The sequence below is a fragment of the Hyalella azteca genome, unplaced genomic scaffold (genome assembly GCF_000764305.2).
Source record: "Hyalella azteca isolate HAZT.00-mixed unplaced genomic scaffold, Hazt_2.0.2 contig4943, whole genome shotgun sequence".
Classification (NCBI taxonomy): Eukaryota; Metazoa; Arthropoda; class Malacostraca; order Amphipoda; family Hyalellidae; genus Hyalella; species Hyalella azteca.
Window position 1 is genome coordinate 630,839 of NW_025935151.1, and position 24,880 is coordinate 655,718.

The window sequence follows — 24,880 nt, forward strand, 5'->3', positions numbered from 1 at the left end:
CAAATATGGCAGAAGTAGAGGTGGGGACCTAATGTTCTGTGAGAGAGCAAATGCTTTGTGTGAATGCATGGACATACAGGTGGAATGAAAGGAGAGAGGATATTTATTTTATTTGTGACAGAGAAGATGGGGAAACTGGAGCATCTGATGATGGAGTGTGAGGCATATGAGAGGGAGAAACTGGTGGAAATGATGAGAGTAATACTGGATGAGAGGAATGAGGGTGATGGAGTGATGTATGAGCAAACGGGAGATGAATGAATTGCAGTGATAGTGGGTCTGTCAACTGGGGTTACTGCTGCTATGACTGAGAGTGGAAAGCAATATTTGGAGAATGAGGGAGAGGAAGAGGTTGATGAGAATGGAGGCCTGGGGATGTAAGAAATAAAGCAGTAATAAAATAGAAATAATTGTATCAATAATAATTTAATGAACACAAATAATCATTCAGAGCTTAAGAGCCTAAGAGGTCATATAGCTAATATAGATGTAAACTATAGAGTGCAATAAATGGGATATAGCTATAATAAACCAAATAAATTTCCTCTTGAATTTATCTTCCCTTTGTTTTTCATCTAACCCTTAGCACAAACTTTCACACCCCACTAGCCTCTCCTTTAATGTTGCCTCTACTTGGCTTGGTCTCCCTTTTTCCTTCCTACTAACAAAATGAACATGCAATGTGAATGCATGGCTGATGGCATGGTAAAAGCGTGACTCTGGAATATCCTTTTTCAGAGTCACCATGCCCAAATCCAAAGGTGGGCCAGCTGTTCCCTATGGCCTCTTACATCTGCTGAATTGTTTGACATTTCTGCTCGACTTGTCGCTCTGATCCTTAAATTATGATAACTTTGTTATTCTTAGTGGTAAAATTGTCAAAAGTTGAAAGAGAGAAATATTAAAGAAAGTGAGACATTATTTAAATTTATAGTATATTTACTAACCACCTTTTTAATTAGTTAGTCCTTATCAATGTATTATTAATTTATTGCAGCTTCTCACTGTTTTTATTAACTTATTTTGATATTATTAAAATTTTTCTTTTTGCAGATCAGTAGATGATAAATTATTAAATTAGCTTTCAGACTACTAAAACTAGTAAGGCAGCCAAGTAGTGTAAAATACAGCTTTATTTTGTATAAACTATTTTACTGTTAGTATGCAACACTGTACGGTAACTCACTACGATAGAAGGTATCACTTTCACCTGAAAAGTATAAATTGATAAGTTATAAAGACCTTGTGATTTCTATTTCCTAAAGTTTTTGTTCATAATTTCACACAGAAATTTAGAATGGCTGGAATGTTTGGTGTAATTGTTTCTGGAAAATTGGTAAGTAATTTAACTTAAACTTTTCTAGATATACTTGAAGTTAATAAAAAAATATATATTACATTTGATGGATCTTAAGGAGGGATCATTTCATAAACATAGTGTAAAATGATGCTTTTGTTAGATTATTAATTTTGTTCATGAATATTTGATCTCCAGACCTCACTGGGAAATGAGCTATGAAAAGAAAATTTGTAAATGTGACTAATATCCAATAATCCTAATCTCCCAAGTTGAAAAATTAGATTTGATTTAGTAAATATGTGCAAAAATAAGTGAACAGACGGCTATATGTGGTAGTGGCAAAGGAGAACATTTTTTTGTTGCCCTTGCTAAAGTTCATTCTTGAGTCTTACAAGTAGAATGAATGGTAAGTTTCTCAGATACAACATAAGAGCATTATCATGGATAAGAAATTGATAAAAATATGGAGTAGATGAAGAAATTAAAAATGAACTGATTTGAAAAAATCTCTGGTTTGCCACTATGCACAGTCATACACTATTGCATAATTTCAAAGCACAGATTTTTATAGACTCTTTCACTAGTTAATTTTTGAGTCCCTTAAGTAGACCAGTGAGGTATCGTGAATCATGGATACCAGCATTTTCATACTTAAGATATTGGTTTAAATTTTGAGTACCGTCAACTGGGGTGACTTTGGCCACTGGGGGTGACTTTGGCCACACCTGCAACAGAAACAAATGGTAGCAAAACAAAATAATAAATGTTGGCCGAAGTGACTGGGGTGACTTTGGCCACTGGTTGACCTTGACCAATGTTTATTATTTTGTTTTGCTGCCATTTGTTTCTGTTGTACATGTAGCCAAAGTCACCCCAGTTGAAAGTACCTATATGATGAAATTAAAAATAAACCGATTCTAAAAAAATCAGTGGTTTGACACAATGCTGACTAGTGTTAGACCAATCTAGTTATCCTGGTGTGGAATATATAAACCTTTTGAGTGTAACTAAAGCTTTCCTACCATTTTTGGTGCCATGAGATACTGGCTGGATGAATTACCTCCTATCCAATTGTTAACATAGGTGTGCAATCAGGACACAAAATTCCAAATAAATGAAAATTTTTTTATTTTGCCATAATTTATTGAAAATAAATATAAAATTTCCAAAAATAAATAAAAAATTTCTAAATATAAAAAAATTTCTTATCTTTGCCAGAACTTCTCATCCTGCCAACCTTAATAAAAACAAAATTGAGCTGTGTGACTGCATCTGTACAATATTACTTACCAATTCTGTTTACTTCATGATTAGAATTTTCTTCATATATGCTTATAATATCGATATTAGGGACTGGGTAAAAGAATTGTAATTCTTTGAGTAAGGTATGGTTGATGCCACCCAATGACTGCTTCAAATTTTCTTTGCTTAACCGCTCGGCCTCCGGCGGCGGGCGGGCAGGAGCCCATAAATAAGCTAGAATTGCACATGTCTATTGAGTTATTTCATGCATGTTCATGGCTCTTCCATACTTTCCATCAATAAAGAAAAATGGAATGACATACCAGTATTTTTGCAGTGAAACAATCTTTTTCTTTGGCAGCTTTTTTTATATGGTTCTTATGTTGTAGATTGTAGAGCAATTCAGAGAACAAATAAATATATTATTCTTTTTCTTATCTTGTAAACACTCTGAATTTTGTATGCCATGGTTGTGAGAAATTTTGTGAAATTGATGCAAGTTGACTTGGAACAAACGATCTAAATGCACGGTTTAAAGACATCACAAAAAATGTTACAAACAAAGGATTGTGTGTTGTGTGTTATCAATTGATGTTGCCATTGACAGGAACTGTGCTTGCTATAAGAATTGTTTACCTTTTTTCTAAAAAATTTTTTATTGAAAATAATAGTGATAAATGTTGTGATTGATGAATTTATGACATTTATGTATTATGAATTTGCTAGATAAAAATTTGATTTCATTTCAAATGCAAATTTTTGTTTGCTATTCTATAAAGATAGACCTATTTATTTCCTTTTTTAAAATACAAATAATAACTTAATTTCTATAACATCTGAGATCAATGCTTACATAGGTAAGTATTTTTGTCAATGTTCTTACAGCAATACACTATTAAAGGCTTCAATTACTATGAATAATTTTTTCAGGTTCAAACAAATTTCGAAGCTGTTGGTGATACCCGTTTTGTCATAACTCTGCCTGATGCTGATAGTATCAATCACGTCGTGGTGTTCATGACTGGAGCTCAGCCATTTCCTGATGACCTCGGTGGAGGAGGCAAGCTACTTTTGATTTAAAAATTCACTATTATTGAAACATAAATGGTCTTGTTAATTAAATAATTTAGTTTAAAATTGCTATTTTAATCTAGAATTGATAATGTCTCTTATTTAAAAATTTTACCATGCCTGTTGAAAAAACATTTGATTGCTATTGGTCTGTATTCAAATGTATTTAATTTTTTCACCAAGCAAAGAGGTCAAAGATGGTCAGCTTCTGTTAGAAATATCACTTTCTTCCAACATGTTTAGTAGAATAAAAATATGAATTTTCTTAATTGCATAGTATTTTTTATGAATTTAGCTGCTTTAAGTTTGCATATTGATTATGTATATTTCTAGAGGGTAAATGGGGGCAATATTAGTTTAACTTCCTCCCATAAAAGGGGATAAAATTGAAAAGATTATATTCACCGCCTTGCAAGAAGGTTGCTGAGCTAATTTTGGCTGTCCCTGCAGTTTACTTCAGCTGGCCATCACCAGATGGGGCTCCTGAGTGGCATTTCTTAGGTACCATCACCAATCAGAAACCATCCGCCATCTTTAAAATCTCAGGCCTGAAGAAGACATCAATGCCATCGGAGAATCCCTTCCTGCTTTCACATCCACAGCAAAGCTCACATCATGCCCAGATTGGTATTTCTGTAAGTAACTATTTTGAGGGTATAAATAAATATATAACCTTTAAATGAATCGTGAATTATAAATATACACCCACTGAATGAGTCGTCAGTCCTGAATTTTAGTCACTGTTAAATTTTCTTGTAGAAGATATATATTGCAAGAACCTTGTAAAAAAGCAACTCTAGCCAGGTCATGAAATTGTTATTTTTCTTTTCTATTTCAACAATAAATCTTTTTCAAATATGATGGTTTAATAAATATTGTTACTTCAGTTCATGAATTTCCCACTTGTTGCTTATATTTTTGCCCAATGCAACAGGTAATGTCACAAAGAATGAGTTTAAAGGATTGAATTAGCACTAGAACAAACTCTGGATGAAGCAGCTTGGACTTTGTTTTCAATTTATTTCTTCATTTTAATATCTGTTCTATGTTTTTCAGTAACTGATCAGTTTGATGATAGAATCACATAGATTCTGTTGCTTGAGATTCCTGTGTACCATACATACACGTTTAAACTGGATAAATTATACGTTGATTGCTATAAAAATTAAATGCTTCTCATTTTATGAGTTTATTTGTCAAATCTATGTTTAATTTGTCATGGTTTAATAAATTGTGATGCTTTTATGAATATTTTGAATAATAATTTAAATTATGACTGTAATTATTACAGTAATCCATAATATCCACAAAATAACTATCCTCACAACTATGCGACGCCTAAAATTATATCATTAGTTTTTGATACTATATACTGAATGCAATGCGCAGTTCTTGAAAATAGAAAAGAATCTTGACATTTTGTCTTTTCAGGCTGAGCCTCTGTCTGTGGTGTGCGGCCTCACGCCCGCCACAGACGCAGCAAGCACCCAGAGCTGGCAGCTGGAATTCGCCCGCTCTATGTGCGAAAACCTTCACAATTACAGCGCCAGTTACGCACGTTCTATCCAACAACTGCCTTCGGCCGGCTATGGTCCGAACGAGACCTTTGTGCCTTTAAGTTCTTTAGTAAATTGGTACAACAATTTCACAAGGAAACTACACCAGAACACCAATTTCTGGAGATCATAGTTGCACTGTTTCAATCTCAATTCTAGATTTTTTTTAGCACAGTTGCGGATTGCTTCATGTGTAAGAGTGTGTTTTCGCTTCACATGCGATGCGATCTCTTTGTGTAGATCTGAAATCTTCATGATTAGGATGACGTCTGTCGTATGTTTGTTTGAACTTCAAAAATTGCTGTAGGTATTGATAAGTTATAACAAAAATTCTGCCTAAATGATGAATTGAAGTTAATTGAATGGATTATTAACGTCAATAAAACGTGAAAATTTGGTGTCTCAAAAATTTCAAAATGAACGTGAACCAACTTGTGTACATTGTACATGTTCCATTATTTGCAGATGCACAATTTTGTCATCTATTTTCAGCTTCTACCGGGTAATGAACCAGCAACTATTCATGACATTACGCAACGCGTATTTTCAACATGTTTTTTCGTCAATAATTTTTGTTCTCCAATAACTATCTGATTCACAGCTGATGGTGTAGGTTATTATGCACTTCCACCAACTAGAATTCGTGTGATATGAAATCGCTCGTCAATGAAATCTTAATTAAATTTCCAACTTTTTTTCTTGATAGCCCTGTAATTTATAACATCGGCGGTAATACTTGTGCATAGCGGTTCCATTAAAATAGTCAGGAAATTAATATAAGTATGAGTAAGAAAATCGAATTCGAGCAGTTAAAGGAACTTAATTTGGTATCTCACTGATAGCTGGCTCGACTAACTATGCTGTTATGTACAGAAGTGTATGAAGAAGAAAAGAAATTAAAGCTCAAAATCAATATATAGTTTATTGAAAAGGGATTGATCATGTTGACTTACATCAAAAACTCGCTTGAAAAAAATTCATTTCTGTGAAAAATATGCTATTTTATGACTTGTACCGCCATATGGCTAATCTATTGTCTCTAGCGTTATATTCTAATTCTTACTCTTCTATTATAATGCCCGTAAAATATTATTACGACTCCATTTGGCAGTAAATATTAATCTTAAGTAAGCAATTAAAAGTAGATTCACTGAGCACCGTCGCATTTTGCAGTTATTGAAGAGTTAGCATCACTAGGAATGGGAAGAAATTATGTTGAATGAACAACAATTGCGGAAGTATCTAAGAGAGAAAAAGAACCGCCTGTCACTAATTCCGCTAATGAACTGTAGAGAGCAAAATATGAACTGCACAAGATTAGAATTGAAGTAAGTTGAAAGACATGAGTTACAGCAAACGTTTCAAGGTTTGGGACAAAAACACCACCCTGACCACAGGAACGAGAGGAGACATAAAATAGCACCAAGACATACAGAATAAACAGCAGCAGTGTTTACATTAGTTATCAGCCTATAAGAACATTGCCTAACTAAAAACTTATGCTAAAGCGTACGCAATCCGTTGATTATCACTAAGCAGAAATCTGTATTTTTGTTGTTAGATTAAAATTAAAGCACCGTAAACGTTGTGGCGCTCAAGTTTTGTCACACTGGTTAAATTACACAGAGCTGCACGGTTGCAAAAGGAAAAAATCACAATACACATCTTGATGAACCGAACACGGGGCAAAGAGAAACTGACAAAGAGAGCAAATGGTAAAATTATTTTGAACACACTTCACGTTGACGAGATACACTAACTTAAATCAAATAAAACTAATTTAAATGAAATAAAACTAACTTAAACTGGAGTCTTGTATGTTGAAATTGACGATATTTTTGTGCTAATTCGATATTATAATCAAATCGAGTGCTTCCCCTCACAGTAATATTTTCAAGATGTCTTATATAATTCTTAAATTTATCTACCTGAAGCTAAGACATTGTCTAATAACAGCGATGGAATCATATATACTGGAAAGATTTTACCTAGAATGTTAATAAAAAGAAATAAGATCGTATGTGTTTCACCATGAAGGCAATTAGTTTGAAATCACAAGTACAAGTTGAGAAAGCAATTGATAGATGTAATAGCTTTAGCTACATTGGATCAGAATACAGAGCCTATTGAACAAGTTCGGGGAAGGATTTAAAACAAATACAATTCCAACAGAATTACGTTCAACCAACTATAAAGTGCACGTTCTAATTTCGTTCCATTCCATCGTCGATCATAAAAGGGCAAGCATTGAATTGACAAGTTTCGGGGCTTGGGTTAAACAAGTAAATACTATTGGATGCATTTAGGTCGGAATCAATTCAGCTTTCAGTTGATTGAACAAAAAACCGCTCACTGTAGATTACCAGCTCGCTGTCGTCAGTCGGGCTGTGTAAGTGAAACCCGCGTTGATGCATCTTTTGCTTGGCCATTGCTGTAAGTAGCCTTGAGCTGTTGGAAAATATAATGATTACATGCACGAATGATGAAGCAAATCGTTCAAATATAATTCCGTTCTCCAGTAGGTGAGCTGAGGAAGTTGTTTCTATCAAAATCAGTAACAGGTCGAGCTCGTCAAAAATAGGTGTTACCAAAATTGGCAACACCTATTAGGTGTAACACAAAGTTGGTTTTGGTTGGCAGGTGTTACCTCCCAACATTACCAAAGCGCCTTTACTAATGAATTTGAATTATTCACTATTATTTCAATTAGTTAAAGCCCTTATCTCCTTATGAGCACAAAACTGAATGCTAGGCCACTTTTTGTAGTGTAATGCCCGAGAGAACATTGCCTGGCGGCGCAAATATAACTCAAAGTTTTATCTACCTGTGTATAAAAAGAGTAGGTTATGCATCTAACTCGTACATAAAAAAAGTAGGTTATGCATCAAACTCTAATAAAAAATAGGTAGTTACGCAATAAACTCGTCTTGATCGAGCGGTACATGAACTCATTAGATGACTGAGAGACGTAGGGAGCAGATTGATGTTAACGTACCGCAGGAAGAAGCATGGACACTGGGGGCAGGGCGGTCAGGGGCAGGGGCAGGCTGTCGACGATCGGAGGAGGCGGCTCTGGTACTTCGTATTCTGCACATAAATCATTGAATATTTCATCAAGTTTGACATATATCCGGGAGTACAAAGTAAATCCCATGACGACGATCATGAACAATGACGGTTGAAAAATTATTTCAGCCTCCAGAGCAGTTGATAAGCGCACACTGAATGAACCATGGAAAGATTGGCATTGAAGCAGTGCCCTTAGCAGGGGAAACTTTTTCAAGTACTTAGCACTAACAAGATGCATGCTAAAAAATTAAATCAGTATATTAGAGAACTTATTTTAAGCAATCATAGTGCGATACTAAACAACATGAATTTAATTAATTACCACGAAATGTGTCCAAGAATCGTTTGAAGCAAGAGCGCCTTGTCGTCCTATCTCGCTGCACCCAAAGCCCGTACGCAAGGCCGACCGCGACCATCACAAACATCCCAGAGAACAACATCACCCCAATCTGACTGGTTTTCGCCCAAGTCGCCGCCATCTTTTTGTCACGCTCCTCGTCAGTTGGGGCGTCAGTACCGACACCTTGTTCATCACTGTTATCAACTTCATCGCTATCCTGACCCCTACGGTTCTCTTCCATCTTGTCGTGTGTCCACCACAAGTGCCCGTCTGAATTTGGAGGACCTTGTTGAGGCTCAACCGCAGGGCCGGATGCTGCAGCTTGCGCCTCTTTTTCATGTGAGCCTAGGATGTCGGAAAATGTTTTGATCCAGAAAGAGAGTTATATCGTGAGTTAGAATAACATTGATATGAATAAAGAAGAGTTATGGGAATAAGTTCTTGTATACGTTGGCTGCATTAAGAGAGCAAGAATTCATTTCTATTTCACTTTTACTTGACCCAAACTATAAGAATGAATCAAAATTATCATTGTTCAAAAATACCGTGAAAATTAGATAAAGATACTACAGTACCTCCGTACGAAAATAGATTTTACAATACTTTCAATGCCGGGCTTCAAGATTAATCTGTTGATATGTATTTTAATATAACATAAAATTCTTTTAAAGAGATATTTTGGGCAACAGACTTGCACATTTTAGGGCCCATTCCGGTTTCATGAATAAATAATGTACAATTCAAAGGAACTTTAAATATATAGGGCAACACAAAAACATAGCAAGATCAATCGAGGCTCAAAAAACGACTTTCAGCAGAATTTCCAGACGTCAAGAAACGTACGGTAGTTTGGGAGCAGAATTTTGGGCGGTGAAGGGAGCGACGAGCCCGCCAGATTGAAGGCCTGCACTCTCAACTCTACGCCGTGTGAGTCGTCGCTAAGGTGGAGGTCAGTGAGTACGATAGACCTCCGATCTCCTCCCAGGAACTGCCGCTGAACATACAAACTTTATTTGAGTGAACATACAAATTTGATGCTGTGACTAAACATATAAACTTGATGTCATCTCTGTTGGAAATTTTCTAGAGGAAAAAGTAATTCAACAAGTTGATAAAGGCTTCTAAATAATATTCCGATATGACACAAAATCCAGACGGGAGTTTGAGAATGGTAGGTGGAAATTAACATTTGACAAAAATTAAAATTTCTTAAGTGAGCAAGTAAGAAATGAAGTAGAGTCATTGACAACATATTTATAACAACAAAGAAAAAAATCTGGTCAAGATTTTAGATTAAAAACCAACCTTAACGAATGCTTCAGATGATTTCGCAGGTCGCGATAAAATGTAGAAACCGTCGACTGGAGTGGCACGGCTGCCACTGTAGCGCCACAACACTTCAGCCTGCCGTTCTACTGCGTCTGTCACCCACCGCGCGTCCTGACCATAAAATTAAGACTTGTGAAGCAGATTATCTTGCGTATGAAGATGCAATTAAAGCTAAAACAAAATCACTTGTAATAGATACGCTTTTATTCGAGGCTGGTTTGGCTTGAAGATTAAAGTCAAACCAGCCTGAACTCCATCTTGCGAATTAAATTAAATTATATAACGTCATTGGACATAGGTACAAGTTTTAAAAATGTAAACCTGGAGCGATCCAAACCTATTCCATCCACAACTGAAAGCTAAAATCAGCAAAACACGACATGGGACTAAAGACTCACGGTAATGTCCGGCTGTCCGTCAGGAGGCAGCAGCGGCTGCTGATGCTGTAGAAGGAAGCGCTTGGAGCTGCTGCTCACACGCTGCTTGTCGTTCGCGAACACCGCAGCCACGCGGAACTTGTAGGTCGTGTTGGGCGTGAGACCCGACAAGAGCCACGAGTTGCGGTCATGTGCGATGTTCACGTCGTCGGTACGCCAACGACGGCGTTCGTGTCCGCGCGGCTCCCACGGATTCTGAGGCCCTAGAGGCGCCGAAGCTTGTTCAGGCACAGCTTCATCTACGATGCGATACTGTATCTTGTAGAAGCGTACAGCAGAGGGAGATCTTTCCCAGTCTAGTCTGACGGTGTCGTCGGCGACTCTAGTGACGGTAGGACGTGATGGCGGTACCGCATCGTTTTGTTCGTCAGGCATCCTTTTCTTGCTTTCCTCGGAATTGCTTGAGATCTTGTGAAGCGTGAGCACCGTAGCAGGGGTGACGGTCAGCAGGGCATGTGACGAGGCGCTGCCAACTGCATTGTGGCCAAAGCACTGCAACACACCAGCGTCTTGTTTGCTCACCGAGTGCAGAATCAATTCCCCATCTGAAAGACCACATACAAAGTGTTGGGGCTACTCCCTATCAGAAAGGTCTGCGTAAACTTTTGAACTTGGACTACCAAAATAATTTACTATCCATATGGAAATTTCTCAAATTTCTCTTAGCTTGCCCAAACTAATGAATACTAAGATGATAATAACAACCTTATATTCCTTTGTAAATAAACGAAATTTCGAGCGGAATAAACAGGCCAAATTGAACAAGATGAAGTAGTTAGTACTTACGAGGTAGAATGAATTGGTATTTTTCGCCGAATATGAAAGCATTTTTATTGCTCATAACGCAGTATTACTCATACAAATAAGTTAAAATGAACAACAAATCAGCCTGAATAATTGAGAATTGATGCCCAGCCTAAATTCTTCTAGTACAGTATTGCTCATCACTGACGAGGCAGAATAAGGCGACCAGGGCCAGGCTGCAGTAGCCGGCCATTGCTGAACCAGCTGAGCTGCGGTGCGGGTTGCCCTGTCATGGCGCACGTCGCACGAAGTTCCTCCCCTTCACCGACCGCCATAGACCGCAGCCCTGCCACCACCCGCGGGGCAGCTGTGCACAACACTGATCATTTTAGACATCGCTAGTACCTGTAGCCAATCGAGGTCACAATTCATACCTGTCATTTGTATGAAGTTGGAATGAGTTGCACCGTATGCACATGATAAACTGAAATATTCATGAGAAATTTATCCAATGAGATACTTTGAATAGAAATAATACTAGATTACTTGTAACTGCCAAATATCACCTTGCACATAAAGCTGGACCTCAACAGTAAGCGGTGCACGAGATTCAGCGTGGCATGTATAACGTCCAGAGTGCCGAGATGTGACGTGCTGAAGATGCAGAAGACTGTCCCCAGTAATATTGCTCAGACCCATTGTGTCAGGTAGATCTTCATTGACACGCAACAAATGACTGTCCTCAGAAATATCTGCAGGCTTTTCGGTCCCAAGTTCAGCATCAAACTGCGGCTTTGATGAAAGAAGAGATCTTGTCCACCAAGTAACAGACTTTTTGAGACCGAGACTTGTGATGCAGTGCAGCTCAACATTGTCACCTGTTTTTGTTGTAACCCAAATTCAGTAAAAATATTTTAATTGTAACGATGCAATTTGAAAATAATCCACAACATGTCCAACATATTGCAACCCCATGATACATTATAGTGAAATATAGGAACTGAAACCATACATCAAGAAAAAAAATGTTAATGATCAAACTAATCCAATGATATGAAATGACAAGAATGAAAACATGAACATTAATCTACCCCCCCCCCCCAAAAAACAAACCTTCCGTCACAAGAACAAGGCCAGGCTTGGGGCTGATGAGCTGCAATGGTCTGTCAGCTTCATCAACCTGGAAGATTTACAGTGTATGATAAAAATATAACTCATTAGATTTCATCTAAAAGTATCAACTAGTTAGAATTTGATATCTTAGGAATAGGAAGAATCGAGGCAATTTCACAAATTCTAAACAGAAAATGAAAATAGTTAATATTCGTAGCATTGACTTGTAGTTGCTTCAGCTGTGAAAGAAAACGCAAATGATTGTACCATTTTGAAACCATCAAGGCTCTTCTAACAGTAAAACATGCTATTACATTTAAATTAGTATTCGTAAGATAAGTACCGTACTACTCATAGAGCCCTTTATTGAAATTTGTTTTGAATTACTAATAATATTTTGCTAGGGATTAAAAAGAGTGTATAGTAACAATGCTAAGTCAAATTGTTAAATAATGCGATATTATGACAAAAATTTGACAAATTAGTGCTTTAGGTGGCATGTTTTCTGGATTTAGTGAAACACACGGGAACAACATGAAGCTTGTAGACAGCAGGACATATTCGCGTGATCTTGAGCTCAGAATTAGTGACGCTACAGCGATAATCTCCGGACTGGTCAGCAGATACGGAGAATAGAAGCAAGTCACCTTCAGCAGTCACGATAAAAGATCGCTCTGAAAAATGAATCATACTTCAAAATAGAGCATTTGATAGCGGGAAAAAGAAAATAACACAAGAGCTACTACATTAGTGCTCCAATATGCAATAAATGGATTGATCCAATGTGCAAGTTGTACTATTAAAATTCATTAAGTAGGTAGGGTACGTGTCATAAATCCATTACCAAATACAACCAAATAGACCGTTTACATTAATACTGCACTATCTGCACTGATCCAATTTTCCTTAACATTTTTCATAGCTTAGCTAAAACTATCAATGAACAATATTAATACACAAGATTTGAATTGAAGAAATGAAAAACACAAAGCTTAAAATTGTACCTGCATCTGCCTCGAGAGGAGCACCATTTTTAGTGAAGGTTATAGTAGCAGGAGGAGTTGATTCAGGCTGTCCACAGGGAATTCGTACTGAACTATCCACGGCAGTTACAATGGTTTGTGACAACACTCCTGTTGGAATATCGTTTAAATTATTCATCATCAATTCATAACTTACTATCAATCAGAAAGAGTAAGGTATTTAAAATTAAAAAAAAAAACAAAATCAAGCTACCTGGAAGTGTATATGTATATTTTTCCATTGAGGTGAAACGGTGCTTTTATGAGACAATTGATCTTCAGCAGCTGTGTTTGTTCTATTGGCAGGGGTAAAAGAATGCTTAGGGCAAGGCAAAGTTGGTACGGTAGTGAATTCTCTTAATACAAATGCACATAATTTTGGTCCAGCCTTGACACAACTATAAAACAGAAAATTTATATCAGCACAGGCAGTGAGAGAGGCACAAAAATTAACAACAGAAGCTACATATATATATATATATATAATTGTTCCATACAATAGGAATTGGAATGGAAATATTTGACACACCAGTATCTTGACATCAAATTCTGAACCAATTCTAAAATTCAATACAAGAAGAATTAGGTAGATAAGCACCTACATACAAACCAAAATCAATCCATAAGAGAGTGGGTACCTAGCAAAAGCACTTTATTGCATTTGAGAAATATGATTTATAGAGCAAGTGACAAAGCAAAATGAAGCATAAGATTCTTACCAGGACATTCCGCAATTTTGGCCACTTCCAGTCTACTTGGTGAAGATACAAAGCTGATGGTTCCTAGAGAAGCCACGCACTGCACAGCAACATGAGATTGAGTTTATAGTAATCATCAATTCTTAATAATCACAAAGCATGAAACTTTTCAGGGAGTGCTGCATTTTACTTAAAAATAAGCATTGTAATTTCAAAAATTGGCCTTTTGACTTTCCAGCATTGCAATTTGAGGTTAAATCTATGCACAGATGTCTCAAGCCCCCTTGCACAGTTATGTTATTTTCAGAATACATAAGCTGATGCTAAGAAATTAGAAACATCTCCATTAGCAAGCAGAAGCCATTTAAGATCTAATTAAGATCCTTATCCTCACCTTGATTGAAGTTATGTACTATAAAGTTACACTTAACTTTTCATTGCAGGAAAGTAAAATTACAAATTTCTTACTTAAATCAAAACCTTACCTCACTCCTGCTGAATAGTTAAAAACTAAAAAGTAGTTCTCTACTTGTCCAGCCTTTAATCAGGAAGATGTAACATTTCTTATTTAGAAGAAATCAAAATTAATCAACATTTACCTGGTAAATCCCTTCTTGATGAGCATATTGTGAAATATTTTCAGAAAGGAAAACCAGAAGGTAGCTTATATCATTCACAATGCCCATCATATATTTATTTTTGAGATTTGTTCTTTCAGAAGCTGCATTTTCTTCTTCAGCTGCATTACCTAATGAAATCTCGGTGGCATCAATTATACAGTGTCTAGACCCATTACTTGAGAGCCCTTCAATAAGTTTGGTAATCTCTGCATGTTCAGCAAGAATGATATCTTCACTGGGGATGGCATGGTGATTCAAGTGCCACTGTATATCATCCACTGGTAGGTTTACTGCACATGATAGAGCCACTATGGAGCCAGGAATCCCAAGGCATTGTTTCACTGGATGCTGAATGAACTCCAAACCCAGCTCTGTAACACAAAAAAAAAAATTTAGGCATCCAATACAAAGACTACCAAAAAGATTAAAATATTTCATTACAATCAATGAATATTAGAATAAATTTAAAATTGAACAGTGCATTTTCTTTTCAACACAAGTAAAATAGTAAATAATGAACTTTGATTGAGTAGTATTTGAAAAATAAAAGAGTGATGGAATCATGGAATTAGAGCCTTAGCTGAAGAGCAGGGAGTATAGGTATATACATAAAAAGTGTACACATTATTTGCTATTGATTTATCAACTCTATTTAGTTTTTTATAGTATCCTGTTAATGACATAACACTTTTTAACTTACTTAAGTTTACCAAAATCATATATATATGTATTTGTACCAGAATATTTTGAATTTTTCATCCAGCACAAATAAAACCATTCTCCTTTCCTACAACTTGCACTAGGCTAACAAGGCAATGAAGAGACTATTTGCTCATTCAGTAAAAATTTACTCATTTCATTTATGAAAGACCTGAGCTGTTATTCTTTTCCCAACATCCAATGCAGGCCCAACAAGTCAAAGTGCCAAAAAAAATTTAAAACAGTAAACTACCATCAAACAGGGTGATAAGGGAGAGCATGGTAAATCAGGACAGTCATTCCACATTTTGTAGAAATGTTGTAGCAGTTAAACTAATCAAAATACCTATTGCAAAACTAAAAATAGTGGCATAAAGTTCAACATTTTTACTATCTATGTAGCATAAAGAAAGTTAAGATATCATACATTTCCCACCTCTAAAAAATCCCTGAAAAAAAGGGTGAAAAGTGAGATTTTGGAAAAGTACCTCTGCTGAGTTCTGTAGCAAAAAAAAAAAAATGCCGTATTAAAAAATTTTACTTACATGAAAGTTGCACACAGGTGTTAGCTTAAAAACATGATTGACAAAAATTGTGGATCTCATTCCCAAAAATGTAACTTGGTACTCACTGCAGTGAGTGACTGAGAGCACATTTTTTCATCGACAAAAACTTGAAATCACGGAAAGACATGACGAGCACAAAAGCGCATTGTTTTCCATAAATGAGAAAATGTGCTAAAAATGGAGGCCTTTTCCACAAGACAAGGTAATAAGGGACACTCCCCAGGGTAATAAGGGACACCCATAAAAACACATTTACAGAACCTTGATTAGCATTGGCTCCAGTTAACAAAAAATCAATTAATAACACAAAATTTTTTATTACATTTACCTTGCTCAGCAAAAAATTTCAATTAAATAAAAATTAATGCATCATTGGTCATCACAAAATTGTTCATAGAATGTCATAGATAGAAATGTGCACTTGGCAACATAGAATGAAAAGTAATTAACCTAAACTATGACTTATTTTTTCCAAAAATATGATGGTTGTTGCTAAAATATTCCTTTTTGTTACAGGTACGTATGTTTTTTATGATTTTTTTTGTTATAGTGAATTCACTTGACCCAATTAAATGGTGTGAAATTACAAGCCTTCCTGTAAGCTTACATATACAGAAGAAATGCTATACAGCTGATGATTCGAAGCTTGCAGTGGACAAGATTTTTGTAAATGCTCAATGGCATGTTCATGGATATGGTAATATCACATCAATAATACAGTAATGTATGGATACGGTAATATCAGAAAAAACAAGTAAAAGTTATAGAAAATGTCATTTATTTTACATCTAAAAAGGAAGAGGAGGACTTCAGAGTACTGTTAGTAAAGAATGAGCACACTTTGCAGTATGCCTGCTTCAAACATTTTAAATTAGGCTTTATTCCAAGTGTCCCAGATTACCTACCCTGTTCCCAGAGGTAATTTGGGATGCTTTTATTTTGCATCTGGCAACCGGTACCATGCAATATCATATGGAATTTGTTTGGAGATGCCATACAAACACAATAGCCCTCTCAAAGAGCTTTAAAATGAGCCTAAACTTGTTTATGAAATGTTTTATGGTAAGATGTCATTAACAAAAAATGCTCAAAACCATCCCTGATCCCTTATTACCCCAATTGACCGTACCAGTCACTGAAGACAAATACCGGTAATCCCAAAATAATTGATAAAAATGTTCTTCTTTAGTAGTTATATCATATCAATTGGCTAAAATTTATTGCTAATAAAGTGCAGGTGAGGAAAATATTATGAAAGTGAACAGGGAAGGACAGCTCATTTGTCTTTTTATGTTTCCAAGTACCAGTATAATTTCTTCAGTCCAGACAAAAGTGCAGCTAGAACTTCAGTTTACGTTTACAAAGAATATAAATAAAAAATATAAAGCCATATGATATTTTGCTACTGTATCCATTACTATAGATCAGGGGTCTCCAAACTTTTCAATGTGCAGGCCACATTATATATTTCCCATATATACGCGGGCCAAAATAATAAAATAAATCAGTGCTAGTAATTTTATTTACTCAAATATTAAAGTATAAACATAGCAATATTAAAACATGTCTTTTTGGAAAAAATCGGGGTAAACTAAATAGATGCCTGTCTTGATGCCTGTCGAATGATGCTGTCGTTTTGACTTCAAAAATTCATTAAAATCCGGTTCCCGATTAGATGAGCCAATTGGAAGAATTGATTTTAAGATATCATCAGACATAGTTGCTCAACATTTAGATTTCACACACTTCATTTTGGGAAATGTTTGTTCACACAAGTATGTTGAACCAAAAATGGAACCAAAACTACAAGCAAACTTTATCAAATTTGGAAACTCATCTGGCTGTAGGCATTTATAAAACTCTCAATCAGATTTCCTTCTCTACACTTATCCTTCAGTCTGTCATCTGCCCGGAGATCAATAATTTTCATTTTTCATTTGAAATTGAGTTGGATGATTTTCAGCATTGCAGTCAAAATTCAGGGTTGGCAATGATTAAATCAAAATGATTAAATCATGTGATTAAATCACTTGATTTTTTTATAAAAAAATCATGATTTTTTTTTATTTTTTCGATTTTTTTCATATATTTAAATATATTGAGTGGCAGTCTTTAATTCATATTGAGGTATTGTTATTCATGGTTTAGTATAAATGTACCATAAATGACAAATTGGCATATAAACTTGTTGCCTTTAGTGTGTATTAGGTTCCAATAAATTGAATGTTTTTGGTACAGAGGCATCAAGTGTGCAATACATTGTACGTAGCTAGCAGCTTAGCTAATTCTTATAAGGCTATAAGTACTAGTCTTTAACTATTTGACTATTTGTTATATATTGATTACAATATACAATTTAAATGTGTTAGCTAGCTTATACAGGGTGGGGCAGAACTGATTGAACAGTTATGGGGCAAAATAAAAGAGTAATGGTGGTACATAAAGAAAAAAGTTTATTTACCTCAAGATTAGCATAACATACCATTTAAAATACTTATGTTTTGCAAACAATATCAGGAAAATGGGGTTTGTTAGCTGCATCACACTGTTGGAGTCGTTCTCGGAAGTTTCCTACAGCACGTTCACACATATGGCAAGGTATGGCCATAACCTCTGCTGCAATAATCCATGCCCTTTGCTGTGGTAGGGTGTGAGGGCAACTTCTGAACTTCTCTTTTAGATGTCTCCAAAGAAAGAAATCGCAAATGCTCAAATCAAGTGACCTCACAGGCTAGTGTAAATCACCCCTCAGAAACATCAGACGTCCGGGAAACATGCGTTTCAAAACATTGGGTGACATTTGGGCTGTGTGAGCTGTAGCCCCATCCTGCTGGAACCACACGTCTTGCAATGCTTCATTTTCAACAATGTTTTCCATCATGGGCTGCAAGAAATTTTGCAACATTGCAGCATAGCGATCGGAATTTGCGATCACGGTTACTCCCTCCTCCGAAAACGACTCCAAAAGTGTGTTGCAGCTAATAGCCCCCATCTTCCAGATATTGTTTTCAAAACATAAGTATTCTAAATGGTATGTTATGCTAACTTCTAGGAAAATAAACTTTTTTCTTTATGTACCTCCATTATTCTTTTATTTTACCTCAAAACTGCTCAATCGGTTCTCCCCCACCCTGTATATTGAGAGGTTGAGATTGTATTGACCTTTTAGGCAATTAGAAAGATTTACCACCCTAATACGAGTATTCTAAATAAAATATTTAATTTCAATCTTTAAATATGTGAATTTAAAACTAGAAACAAAACAATTACAATTATAAGACTATATATAAAATAAATAAATGCAGTGAATGGATATAAAATGTTTGAATTATGCACATGTTTATTTCAAACAGTATTAGATTTTCTCATAACTTAAGTCTTGTTTCAAGTCGTATGAGGTTTGTTTGGTTATCGTTCAGTTTACATTTAGTATTGGTTTATTGGTCTGAATTAAATGGGAACAGTGCAGTCAGTCACTCAGTCACTACTAGTTGGAGTGTATAGAGGGTAGAGTCTGGTAGATATCAATGTTTAGAAGATCTGCATTCCTGAAGTGTTTTTGTATATTGAAGCCAGTTAAATGGTCAATATTTAGCTTATTACCTTGCTCCATACAAACTTTACAAAGCTAATGAATAGACTTATCAATAATTGTTTACCCAAAAATCCCTAAGTGGTAAACACAACCTTGGCCTGTTGGCCATTATTGAAGGCAATAAGTGCCCTTTTTAGCCATCCATTATGATCAATATACTGTTATTGTTAGTAGGCAAATTGCAACATAAAAAATAACACATCAAAAAGACAAAAAAGTTGAAAAAATCAAAAAAATCAAATAATTCAAAATAATCATGAAAAAATAAAAAAAATCATTGATTTTTGATTTTTTTGATTTTTTTAAAAAAATCAAAAAAATCGCCAACCCTGAGTCAAATGGATTATGAAAGAACTGTGCTCCCTGAAACGGAAGCAGCGAAGCCCCTCTCGGCCTCCATACCCACAAGATACAGTTATACACAACTGATTGGTTGTAATGCACAACACATACCTTATACCAGTATTAGTATCAGTACATCACACTATCGAGAGAGAGGAAAACTGACTTGGGCTGAGCGCCACCAGTCAGCAGGCCCCAGCTTTGAATAATTATGCGATGCAATTCGTAAAATAATTATTTATTCATTTCACGATTTTGTCCGGCAGGCCGCATGAAATTATGTGGCGGGCCGGATGTGGCCCACGGGCCATAGTTTGGAGACCCCTGCCAGGCCTGCTATAGATCATTTAAATTTTTGCTTTTCACATTTAGGGACCAATTCCATTTGTGAAATAGCTCAACTAAAAATAAGATTAGCTAAATCTCAAATTTCAAATAGTTTCAACTTTCAAGATCTCCCATTGCCATTAAGAGTCCCAATCCCATTATTTCAAATTTCAAAATTGATCAGCATTTTTAAACTCCATCACATGATCACATGCCAAACCATTTAAAAATTTGAATTGCATTCAAAATCCAAACCCTATTTAAAATGGGTACCTAGAACTTGCCCTACATGAACTACAGAACTAGCGTCATGCCTTTTTGTAGATTTGTTCAAAAGGTGAATATAAAGTTGTTAACTTACCAGCACAGTGAATTTGTGAGGGCATGAAGGCAAGCAAAACAGCAGCAGAAAGTAGTCCAAAAACTCGAACATCCCAAGCCATCATCATCATAAGACAAATTCTTCATCAAATTAAAATCTATGAAAGCATTGGAGAATGTTCTACTGTGGTTACACTTTGACTGAGGAATTGTACAATATCTACTACAACTAGGAAAAAATCTGGTGAAAGAATAGCATTCCTACTGATCGCCACATTTACTATGATTTAGGCTCATTAGTTAGTTAAAAGGCTAAAAGCATTGACGGAGCTAATCACATAAAAATATCCATTTATTTCAACAATAATACTAAGAAGTTAGAGACAAAAGACACTAAAACTGTATTAGTCTAGATTAAACTAAATTGAAAACTTTTAACAAAGTGGTGACTTCTTACTTCTGTCTACTAGTAAAGTCTTATGGAAGAAGACACAACCAAATAACAAGCACTCGCACGGTTACACAGCAGTCACCAAATATAAAAATATCTGGCCGACCTCAATGCTCCTAACGGCATCCGAGATGAACTACCGTAAGCCTAACAATTTTTTTTTTAATTTGATTTTAAGACTTCGGGTGTGAAACAGTCACACCTCCCAGCCTGAGCACAACTTGATTTTTATTGAAAACTCCAACTCAACTGCCTCTTCACTTCACTTTGAATCTTTCCTCATGCTCTCACAAAGGGGTTTTTGTGTGGAAGAAAATAACAAAGGAATTAGGCACTGATAATTTTCATAGGGTGTTCACCATGCTGCATTTTAGCAGGTATTGTCCCAGGCGATGAATGACTGCAGTTCTCCTTTTTTGGGGAATATCACCCCCTCCCAGAGCTGTGATGAGGTTCCAAGGAAGTAAAAGGTTCTCCAGATTTGAGCGAAACTCCCTCCTCTGATTGATGTATAGCGAACAGTGCAAAATGAAATGCTCAATTGTGTCTTCTGTGTTGCATGTGGGGCAGATGCCGGAATTGACCAAATTGAAGCGGGCCAAGTGGGCTTTCACACCAGCATGACCAAGCCGCAGACGAGCCACAGCACATTCAACTGAGCGAGGTAGCGGTCCATAGTCCACATAATTTACTGTCTCTCCCAAGCCCAGTCTGAAGGTTCCCTTCCCTGAAGACTGCACTTCCTCTGACCACCAGAGTGACCAATATTTCAAGAATTTGTTCTTTAACAGACAGAGCCACTCCTCAAAGCACAAACTGGATCTGGCAGAGCGATCATTTGCATGTGCNGATCCTAGCAGTAATATTTATATTTTGTCTTAATAGTTTAAAAAAGCGCTATTTTGTGGAAATAGAGATACGGCCCGTTTAAGGCATTGAGACTTAAAACCAATAGTTTTATATTTTTCAGTACATTGAACGCAGTATTAGCAGCACTGGGCCTTTCTGCGGCTTCTTGGTTCGCTTACAAAGGGTTCACATTAATTGTAGACTGAGAAATCGTAAGAATAAACAGAATTTACGCTAGTATGACTATTATCCTAGACTGAATAAGCCTCTCCTTCCTATCGGCCGTTGTGCTTATTACAAGAGCTATCTCTGCTTACTCCTGTCTCTTATACACATCTAGATGTGTATAAGAGACAGCCCTTCCTACCCCCCCGCTGAGCCGGACCGGGCGATGCTCTTGCAAACGCATAAGTACTCACAATAATTCCGAATTCCCTGCCACCATGATGCACACGTATATCAGAACCTGGCTGATAGCAGCAAACAGCCCACTTCCCAATTGCTGAAATAGTTAAATAATTAGCAATGTTTTGCCCACTGAATGAGGGAGACTCAAGTGCAACCAGCTGGCGACGTGGGTTAGGATGCACAATCAAATCCTTTACTGTACCAAAAGGCGAGTTTTTTATTCCTTTGGCCAGGCCAATTGGATCTTTTAGAAAATTCATGGCATTAGGCCCTTGTGGTTTAACAAGGATGGTTCGCCCACTCCCTGCACTTTGCAGAGTGGCATTGACTGGTAGTTTCACATTTGCTAGATTGGCCTGACTGGAAGCACTATCAAACAAATTTTGCTGTCTGTGCACAGCTGGAGCTGGGCGCTTAGCCCTCCCACCACCAAGACTCTCAGTTGACCCACTCTTTTCCCGATTTCTGCGTTTTTGACCAAAACTACAAGCCTCCATTATGGCTCCATACTCCATAGCCATGGGCAATTTGGGCATTGGGTTCGGGGTTGCTGCAATGAGTGCAATCAGGCTTTCACAGTCAGATCCCTCCACAAAAATGGCATCACTGATTATGTCATCACCATCCACTTGCAAATTCACTTTCTCATGACCAGTACCAATGTACCATTGCCAGATTTACCATCTTTCAATTCTCCAGCTCCTAGCGTGATGGGCGGGCCAAAGCCTGAGCCAGTAAGGCAGCTGGACTCTTCCATGTCGGACAGTCAGACCAAGGACAAGGTCGGCTTGTCAAAAAGATAACAAGTCAACAAGACAACAACCAAGTACCTAGGCCCAACAAATAAATTCAGAAAGAGGAAAAAAACGAAGAAATAAGTGCAAAAAGAAAAGAAACAAAAATTAAGAAAAAAAAAAAAAGACTGACAAACCTCAGAGGGAGAAAGCCAGTTGAGTTTTTCCAGGAGGAGACTGAATTCACTGGAAATTATATTTATTAGGTATCCTAAGGTATGGATATGATGAGTATTAAGTTTGGCTCACAATGATTCACCAATTTCACCGGTTACTTTAGAGAACGCAATTTAACACACGTGCTTTCGCCGTGAACGCAACTGACTTTCTCCGTAAGCCTAACAAGCGCATCGGAAATTCTGAACAAGGTTAGGCCTAACGATGCAAGCGTCGGGTAGATATGTTATCACATGTCACCACAGATTGAGTAAAGCGAGTCGTCAAACTAAACTCTCTTATTATACTGCTTCTTTCCGGAATGTCCACGATAGGTAGACTTGAAATTTAAAGCCAGAATTTAGCCTTCAGAATGTCTGTTGAGCCGGTCTGGTAGCCAGTTATTTTTCCACTTTTTATTTTATTATTATTAAGTATTTTTTTTTTGAGGATGTGGGGTCGTCCCCCAGTGTCCCTCACGGCTCAAGTTGTTACTAAGTCTTCATTTTTTATTTATTCTAATGGGAGTACTGGAAACTGTTCCATAAACTTGCAACTTGCATAGTTTTGCGCCTCTTGTTGTTAGCGGGTTGAAGGTAAAAAAAATATGAGTACTCACTGCAGTGAGTGACAGAGAGCGCATTTTCTCGTCGAAGAAAACGTGAAGTCACGGACGGACACACAGACGGACATGGCGAGCACAATAGTGCATTTTTTTCATAAATGAGAAAATGCGCTAAAAAGTTGCCCTTTTGGGACTCCTAGCGAGGCCGCGTGAGAATTAACCCACGGTATTTTTTATCTATTGGAGCTCGATGGCATTGCAGCAGAAATGCCTGGGTGGATAGCTAGAGGTCAGAATAGCCCAAGTCCACAGTGCTATTCATATACCTTCCAGATCGTAACGCAGCCGGGCAACTTCACGGCTCTTGACACAAAGCGCCCACCACAACAGCGCAGTTCAGTCACAGGACGGAGCGCATACAGGCCGGAGCCCAAATGGCCGGAGCGCAGCAGGCCCTACCGCAACAGCTACTCCTAACGTAACCTAACCTAACCTGCGTCGCCTGTTGCGCTCCGGCTCTGTGAAGCAGTGGCTGTGTTATGCAAAGCAGATTTACTGTTAGCCGGAGTTACCCACAGCTCATTGATCTGAGGCTATGTGTAGATATTGCATGCTGATGTTTGGCGTTGGGCCCAGGGCCTGTTTACGAGTCAATTTTGTTACCCACGGCTGCGCTCCCAAATGCCTTATAAACAAACAGCCGTTAATTTTGTGTGACGCTGTGAAAAAAAGCCACAAATGTCATGTACGGCTGTGAAGACGGCCGTGAGACGGCGCTGGAAGTGTTGGCTCAGCCTGACGGTGTGTAGGACGTAAGATACACATGACATAGTTCAATAGCAAGAGACAATGCTCGCCAGGTAAACGACGTAATTGATATTCAAATTTGATGAACAAATACGAATGAAATACAATAAATTATTATTCAATTCATACTTTCTGTGCTGACGAGGCATCTCAGCCCGCACTGGGACGGCGGGTGTGCTTCACGTTGATAATAATAATAATAATATAGCGGTGTCAGCGTTGATTAGGCCGTAGGCCTGTTGCCGATTCTTAACATCGCAGAACATTCACACATTTTGCGGTCTCGAACTCGCAACTCACTGCTACAAATCTGCTTTGCTTAACCGCCCGGCTTCCGTGCCGATTCTGGCCAGAAACTGACGCACAGAGCTGGGATCGAACCCGGGCCTCTCTGCGTCAATAATGGTACTCTGAACTTTAACCACTGGGCCACTTTAAGCCACCATTATAATGCAACAG

General features: G+C 37.1%; 2 protein-coding genes across 3 annotated transcripts; one reads left to right on the forward strand and one right to left on the reverse strand.

Moving 5' to 3' along the window:
• Positions 1-1,051: 1,051 nt before the first annotated feature.
• On the forward strand, positions 1,052-5,856 carry LOC108680108 (protein OPI10 homolog). Of its 2 annotated transcripts, none has more exons than XM_018168863.1 (4): positions 1,052-1,336; positions 3,473-3,602; positions 4,064-4,248; positions 5,045-5,856. In XM_018168863.1, exons 1-4 carry the CDS (start codon positions 1,298-1,300, stop codon positions 5,300-5,302), a joined length of 612 nt encoding a protein of 203 aa, XP_018024352.1. In that variant the 5' UTR covers positions 1,052-1,297; the 3' UTR covers positions 5,303-5,856. The 2 variants fall into 2 exon arrangements, with proteins under 2 accessions (XP_018024352.1, XP_018024353.1); XM_018168864.2 differs by lacking the exon at positions 1,052-1,336 and adding an exon at positions 1,479-1,706.
• A 221-nt stretch (positions 5,857-6,077) lies between these two features.
• LOC108680107 (interference hedgehog-like) lies at positions 6,078-20,665 on the reverse strand. Its single transcript, XM_018168862.2, has 14 exons — positions 20,432-20,665; positions 14,521-14,912; positions 13,943-14,021; positions 13,206-13,334; positions 12,727-12,875; positions 12,202-12,268; positions 11,655-11,966; positions 11,297-11,455; positions 10,306-10,889; positions 9,884-10,018; positions 9,422-9,572; positions 8,561-8,923; positions 8,165-8,256; positions 6,078-7,617 (listed from the first exon to the last, which is right to left on the reverse strand). Exons 1-14 carry the CDS (start codon positions 20,520-20,522, stop codon positions 7,546-7,548), a joined length of 2,775 nt encoding a protein of 924 aa, XP_018024351.1. The 5' UTR covers positions 20,523-20,665; the 3' UTR covers positions 6,078-7,545.
• Positions 20,666-24,880: the final 4,215 nt, after the last annotated feature.